The sequence below is a fragment of the Coffea eugenioides genome, chromosome 2 (genome assembly GCF_003713205.1).
Source record: "Coffea eugenioides isolate CCC68of chromosome 2, Ceug_1.0, whole genome shotgun sequence".
NCBI classification, from domain to species: domain Eukaryota; kingdom Viridiplantae; phylum Streptophyta; class Magnoliopsida; order Gentianales; family Rubiaceae; genus Coffea; species Coffea eugenioides.
In genome coordinates, this window is record NC_040036.1 from 20,539,094 (window position 1) to 20,547,071 (window position 7,978).

General features: G+C 39.5%; 1 protein-coding gene across 2 annotated transcripts; it reads right to left on the reverse strand.

Moving 5' to 3' along the window:
• Positions 1-333: 333 nt before the first annotated feature.
• LOC113762334 (BTB/POZ domain-containing protein NPY2) lies at positions 334-6,935 on the reverse strand. 2 transcript variants are annotated; one of them, XM_027305730.1, is made up of 6 exons: positions 6,689-6,935; positions 5,909-5,956; positions 5,073-5,217; positions 3,098-3,167; positions 1,653-2,816; positions 334-1,330 (listed from the first exon to the last, which is right to left on the reverse strand). In XM_027305730.1, exons 3-6 carry the CDS (start codon positions 5,132-5,134, stop codon positions 758-760), a joined length of 1,869 nt encoding a protein of 622 aa, XP_027161531.1. In that variant the 5' UTR covers positions 5,135-5,217; positions 5,909-5,956; positions 6,689-6,935; the 3' UTR covers positions 334-757. The 2 variants fall into 2 exon arrangements, with proteins under 2 accessions (XP_027161531.1, XP_027161532.1); XM_027305731.1 differs by lacking the exon at positions 6,689-6,935 and adding an exon at positions 6,184-6,257.
• Positions 6,936-7,978: the final 1,043 nt, after the last annotated feature.

Below are 7,978 nucleotides of genomic sequence, written 5' to 3' on the forward strand. Positions count from 1 at the left end.
ATATGACCCAACACAAAATAAACCCAATTTAAAGTTAGACGGATTGAATATAACCCATTTAAGAAAAAATCCAATATTAACCGTCCAATTACCCGGGTATAGTTTAGGAGGTATAATTTAGGAGTTTCAAGTGGGAAGGGGTGAGAGTTAGGAGGAAGATAGGCTCTGAATTCTGATTCCTCCTCCCCGTTCCTTACAGGGAAAAAAAAATTCCTACGTCAGCACGTTCATGTGACAGAGAAGAGAAGTGGACAAGAATAGCGACAAAGTTCAGAGGATTCCAGGAGGTCTCCTCACAGCATATAGACTGGAGATTTAATAACTTTTGTTAAAACTATATATTAATATAACCAAAATTAACAAAATGACTGATCGAGGTCGAGAGTGCTTTAGACACAGGAGGCCCCTATAACTAGAGGAGTCTTGGACGATTATACAGCCGATATGGTACTTGAAAAAAGCTGCAATATGTTACTTCCAGAGGCCTCACCACAATACATCATCTGACCTGTGTGGCTATCACAGCTTGTCTGGTCCTAGCTTTGAACGGTGTCAGTCTACGATAACTTTCCAGAGGTTTTCCTTCAGTTTCTCAGGTCCATGGAATTGGTTCCACTTTCGAAATCAGACAGACATGAATACCTGCTGCTATGTCACAATTCTTTCCACGAACTATGTGCTTCTTAAAATGCTAATGATATCATTAAGGTAATCTCTGAAATCCCAACCCAAAAGGAGCCCTGATTTTGTATTCCCATTAAGAAACTGAGTGCCTTCCCCTCCTTGAAGGAGTTGATTTTGCCTCTTCAAGATTGGCGGAACCAAGACTCTCTGATGAGTCTGATCCACTGTTCTCCCCCTGTCCTCCTCCTTTGCTAGACCAGATTTTTGAGAATATTTTCTTCGACATAAGCAAACTTTTCATTTTACTAATGGCAGCCCTGTCATTATTATGACTCCTACTATCTCCACCATTTCTCTCACTGATGGATCCATTCCCCAATCTTAATGCAGCGAGCTCCCCCTTTAAAGCCCTGAGCTCTTCAGCTGATGCTACGGCATCCCAATCTTCTTCTGTATTAGTTGTTGCTGTTCTTGAGCTCCCATGGGAAGCACTGTTAAGGTCTTTAAGAACTTTGGGTAGATCAGGAGTGCTGCTTCCAGATGATGCAGCAGCTCTTACTTGCTCAAAAAAGAGCACCTGTACCACTACACGCAAGGGAAGTCTCTCATTTTGCACAGCATGCATGCATGCATCAACAGAGAGCTTCTTGCAGTCCATCAGCCTGCAAATTCTCTTCCTCTCACTCTTACTGATGCCAGGGTGCACCTGAAGACAAAACCAATACATCAGTTGATGGTTGACATCCTAAGTTCTAGTACTACACCATATTAATATCCTTCTATTCTGGAATCCGGACATTACATCCTGGCAGACTTTTTACCAATAACACCATTGGATGGGAGTCCAAAGCCTACAGGCCTCTGCGTAACACCATTGGAAAAGGATGAAAACTTAAAAAGTACGCAATTTGCACAAGTACTCAAAACTTGCAAGGAAGGACGTATTTAACACAGAACACATGCCATGAGATGCAGAAATTCCTCATTTGTGTGTGTATGTGTGTGTGAGAGAGAGAGAGAGATCTTACCTTTAGAAACATGTCTATTGCACGATAAAGACCATCATGAGCAGGCCGAGAAATACTGGAAACCATCTCAGCAAGATCAACAAACAACGACAAAGGTAGATGAGGGTCCTTTGCAATTTCAGCAAGGTAACCATCAACAAGCTTTGCAACCATCAATTTTGAAGCTTCAGATAAAATCCCAGGCTTTCTAGCCTCCTGAATCTCATCTCCTTCGGTTGCAGCATTCGCTTCTTGCATCATAAATTCCTTGAGTATCTGCTGGACTACACAAACATCATAGATTGTTGTTTCCCCATTTTGGGATGGAATCAGGAGATCACTGACAGAAGCCTCCTCCAGTTGCTGCCCTATTCTTTTAACCAACTCTCTTTTTGGCATTTCCCCTAAATCAGCCAAAATGGATGCTTTTAACAACTTTAGCAGGAAACCACAAGAGACACTGCCTCTTTCTGCAGGCAAAAGACACACAATGGCATCCAATACTGTCCGAGCCTTGGATACATCACCACACTGGATTCCACCTTTGCCAAAGCCCGGTAACTTTCTCACAGCATAAGCTTTCAGTGCTTCCCCAATTACTTCATGAGGAACTATGCCTTTGTTTGTTATACTAACAATGACACGTTTATATAAATCTATTTCAAGGTCACACAAATCCTCAACCCACCAATCTTTAGGCACCGTTCTGCTTCTAACACCATTCCAGGTAGGGTCATTCCCATTTTCCTCCGGAAGCTTTTTCCTGTTATAGGTGTAGGACCAGTCCACCTTGGAAACATCACCGGATGCCTTGGAAGATATGGCATCAATGCAGTGGCTGGACAACTTCAGCTCCTCAGATAGAGGTAGTAGAGATTTTGTAGTCTGAAGAACAATTATAGAATCCTTCCAGCTTCGGAAAATGCTAGAATTGAGGAAAACCTCAACCTTGTAGATGAGATTACCTTTCTCAACTGTCTCATGCATTCCTAGGTATTCTGCAGCACAACGTGCCGCAACAACGTTGTAAGCATTCAAGGTAACAGTCATACCATAACAAAATTTGGCACATATTTCAAACACAACAGGCCCGCCGGGAATGTCATGAATATTGACTTCATCATTTCCATCATCGGCACTGGCAACCAATTTTTGTAGATGGGAGCTCTTTGACAGAAGAGGAAACTGCAGAAAGAGAAGTATGCAAGGCCGCATGTCAACCCAAGGTTCCGTTGCTCACATTTAGCTTCTTAGTTAACATTGTAGGTTGGATGCACACAAATTTGTTGTATAAATCTACTCTAGTTTTCTAGTTCAAAGCTGCTTAGTTGAAAGCAAATATTCATGCATACATTCATTCTCAAGATGGGTCATAATATTCCTAGGATTCTCAGTGACTCTTGTTCTTCAGCAAAATTAAACTTCAATCAAGTAAATCAGTAAGTATAGGTAAAGAATCATCATACCTTATGTAGATAGAACTTAATATCCCCCACATTGACAACAATATCAGTGGCCAACTCAGAAGCTACATATCTGTGAGTGAAAGTTTACCTTAATATTATTAGAAGTCAATCCACCAATAAAAGCAAAGGATAGAAGCAAACAGTCATTAACACTTGAGGGAAAAAAGTGTCGTATTAAAAAGGGTACATATCAATTGAAAAAGATGGAAGTGGAATTAGGCAGCAGGAAATATTTGAAAAAGACAAAGGCTAATTTCAGGAGGCATATCGATATCGCTGGTCCTGCACAATTCTGAGCAAGACCAAATTGCAGTCAGTTAGTTATGAAAGTGAGGTTGCTCAAAGGCTGCTGAAAATAAAGATAAGTACCTTTGTCAACCAACTTAAGAATATGTGCAAAATTTTTGTTTCCAAATGTTTCTTTGTTTGCTCCCACACTTTTGATAACTCAATTTTAATGCAGAATACTAATTTTCATCCTTCACCAAATTTCAAGAGTCAATTTTCAAAGTTTAACAGCAAATTTTACAAGTTTTCAGACATTTAAGTTCTGCCAAAAGTGTAGCAATCGAATTTAACAGTTACTTTCACAGGAGGAATATTATAAAAGAAGAGCAAGCAAGTCATCGAGAAAATGAAATCTATCTTGTTCTCTCCCATTTGGCCAGCAAGAACAGCATCATATGTAGGTTTCTCAACTGCAAATCCTAAAGATTTTTTTAGTCAGAAAACTCTTTCATATAGTGCTGAAGATTCTCAATGCCTCTTCATTCAATAATAGCTCTTGTAACTTTGGATTGCTTGGCAATATTTGGACACAGAAAGCTTATTGAAGCCAATGAGGCCAATGAGATGAGTTAAGAACTATAAGAGAATGACAATAGAGATGGAAAAGAAAAATTCAAGAATCTTTTCAGTAAAGAACAAGAGAAATTTTTTAAACATAACAAGTGCCATCTTTCCTGCTGTGTGTGACCACATGTTGTAGACTGGATCTAACCAGTGCGTCCAAAATAACAGCCCAATTTTACTGGAAACATAAAACCAAACCTAGAGAGTTCAAAGAAAACACAAGAACTATCACCCAGTGTACAATTTTCACCCCTCTAATCAAGAAAAACATAATTGAAAATAATCATCATATAAGCTAAAAAAAATTACTAAGAGATACTGCCCAAACAAGCACGGAAGTGAAATAAGACGCTGACAGTTTGGTCCCACATGGCATAGTACATGGATGAAGCTGCATCTGTCATGGCTTAGATGGGACAAAGCACAACCTTTCTCTCAATATTCTCAAGCTAAAGGTCAATCTAAGTGTGCTATAGGCTGAACGATATTAATTGGTGATTTCCATTTTCCCCAAAATGGGGAATTACTGGTCCTCTTTTCTTTATTTTTTGGTGTGTGTAGGGGTAGGAGAGGGAATCTTTAAGCATTGCTGCCGTGCCTAAATGCTCCAAAGAGCTCCGTCAACCTGAAAGAACATGAAATAGAGTTGCTGCTCACATCATGATCAACTCCATAGAAATATACAGAAGGATGACCTTTGGACAAGAATAGGAGCGTGCAAGTACAAACCTAAACATTGAACCGACTGACAGGGCAGCTATATATTTCACTGGGAGTTAAAGCATGTATTCCAATTTAGCACAATGCAGTGATAGAGCTTGATAAGAAACATACAAACCTAGCAAAGGGCCTTCACCATGGTCATATTATGTTAATTCCTATGGTCAGAAGACAATCCAAATGCTAGTTCTAAATTGCTCATCCACTAGAAGCCAAGTATTAGTAGTTAATGCATACATCAATCCAGAGAGGGAAAAAGTGAGAAGGTGAGCCTCTAGAATTGTGACAAATAAGTGAAAAGGAAAAATCATTCCCAGTTTGCTACACTAAACTGCAGTGCATCACCACAAGATTAAAGATTGAGATGGCCAACTTATTTCCAGAAGCTAGCAAGAGAGCTGACCTGACATTGTTCCCATCAGTCTGAAAAGAATCTGGCTTGGATCCAAGTTTCATAAACTTCATCCTGCCAACTTAAAAGATCCGCTTGCTTGCTTGCTTCTCCTCTGATTCCTCAAAACTATGCTTCTAAACCCCTCAACCGATTCCTGTAAGAAAAAACAACTTTTCTTCACCTCAGGTTATCCCAAATTACCAAACATAACCCAAAATCGAGGAATAGAGTCCCAAAAACGGAAATAGATGGACTTTTAAGAGTGGGGACCAAATGCCCGAAAATAACCAAGTTTTCTCAACTTCAAGGGGGAAGGTAATAGGATCTCAAAGAGGAGGAGGATATATGCTTCGTATGACCGAATCCAGACAGCAACCAAGGCAGGGGAAATTTGAGAGAGAGAGAGAGAGAGAGCGCTAGAAAAATTAGAGAAAGGACTCCTTGGTTTTGAGCAAAAAATTTATTTTCTTTAAAGAAATAGCTCGCTTGAATGGGAAGAGAGCCAGGGGGAAGAAGCTGTTTCCTTGGTCGGCGGCAAAGCCCACGGACCCCGGGCGCACCCAGTCAGCTCAGGAGACATAACCAACAGATTCCCAACACTAAATTATTCTCAAAACCAGAGAACACGCCCACTAGCACTAATCTGACTCCAATCCACCACCTCTCTTCCCCTGTTTCTTAATTTTTTTTTCTCCTCTCTCTCTCTCTCTCTCTCTGCTTATGCTTACTCTGCTATCTCGCTCTGTTTCTATATAGTTTATGACTAACACTTTAAAAGATTCATAAAACCAAAAGGCTTAAAATGTTTCAAGTTCCGAACTTTATAAAAGGAAATAAGTACATACATCCTATACATCTTATTTTGTGGGTTCAGCGGATTTTGGAGAAGGGACCTGCAACGGAAAACAGCATCTCGATATCAGTTGGGAAAACCACCAAAACTGTAGACAACAAGAATCTCTATCTTTAAAGTTCTGCAGAGCTGATAAAAGCACAAAAATCCGGAGAGGATATCAAAAAAATATTTCATACAGCTACTTCATTAATTATATGACTAACCAATCAACACCAGCAACTAACAAAATCTCAGGAACTGAAAAGGATCGTCTTGAAATCTTACATTCATGTAAATCAAAGGTAACTCAATCAAGTTGAAGAATATGCACCACTTGAGGTGATCACGTTGAATGCAACAGACAAAAACCCAAAAGCCACTCTCCATGTAAAGTTCAACAATATCCAAGACTTACTATTTACCCACGTACAAACACAAGAAATCCAACTGCTAATAGACTAATACTCTTACCATCTTCAAAGAGACACATAAACAAACAAGAAGTAGGGTGAAAGTTGCTGTTTTTTTTTTTTTTCAAGGAAGTAGGGTGAAAGTTGGAAGTAGCCCAAAAACAATTTGACAACTCCTTTTCGGAAGAATCAGACATTGAGAATATTATAGCAAGTGCAAATTCACATGAACAATAATTTTGCACAAAAACCAACAAAGTACATTGATGTACACACCAACAAGGAAATGAGTTGAATTCTGACGTTCTGCAGCTAAAGAAAATAAACAACACACAAAACAAAAGAGCCCAAAAAGCCAAGATTTGCTGTTATGTGCTTACCAGTTTTGCTAGAACCGGCATGACAACTTTTTCTTACCAGAATTCCTCTTTTTTTCCTTTTTCTCAACAAAGAACAAACAAGCGGCAAAACCCCATTGTTCTTTTTCTTTTTTTCTTGGCTTCCAAGATTTATGGTTCTCTTTATCTCGTTGATTTTTAAGTTGGGAAAGTGGAGACTTTTTCAGTACAATGAGACTGGAAGTTGTAGTGGCCAAAGTTTAAAGACACCTCCTATTTGCTACGTCACGCACGCCACACTGACACTCAGCTTTCTTGTTCCCCCTCCCTCCCTCTTCTTTAACGTGGGGAGTGGCGAGTGGCAATGGGTAAGGTGAGTGCTCTTTCGTCCCAGTGAACACATTTGATTTCTGTCTTGCAATTAATCAATAAATTGTTCGTGCTAGTATACTGTGGTGTACAATGAAAGGACTTTGTCAATCAATTCACTTTCTCCTCCTGATTTTTACAGTACGGGATCATTTCAATTAGTAGCTTTCCCAGTTACGATGCTCCTACACAAGAATCAAAAACATGGAAACCATCTTCCTGTCGTCGTAAAAGGGCACCCGATAGAATAGCACTAATGGTCTTTAGTAAACAACTAAAGTGGAGGACTGTATCGACTTTTTCTTTAGTGTACGTCGGACAGGATTGCTAACGTTACATGGTGCCATAGGAGTTCTAAATTGATGGACGCCAGTCGTGAAACGGGGGCTTAATGGGTGCCTTGCGAAGTTTTTAATGGTGAATTTTCTCTTTCTTTTTTTTTCTGTTTTCATTTTAATAATTTTATTTTTTTTAAAAAAAAAAAGGGATCGATCAGTTCCTAAAGAAAAGAAACCCTTAAAATAATATATATATAATTTTTTTTTTGTATGCAAATCCAGGAAATGCACATGAAAACCAAGCACATATATAATCCTGGTCGCGTGCTTGTGCATGTGAGGGAGGGAGAGTCCAAGGTAGTGTCCAGGCAGTCAAAGCGACCCAGGATTAACCGACTTTTGATTGGTTGACCCGTCCTGTCCATGACGATGGAATCCCGACCAGCTTAAACCGCACATAAACAAGCAAGCATCCCACGAGTTTTTCCTTTCTTCTTCCTTTTTAAATTTTTTTTTTCATTATAGAGCAGCATTCCACCGTTTAGGAACTTGAGTTGAATATTGACACTAGCGGTGCAAATCAATCGAGTTCAAGCCAATTACTCGTGAGTTTGTTAGATCAAAATTCGAGTTCAAACTCCTATTGACCAAATTCGAACTTGAATTCAAGCAACTTGAGGTGTTT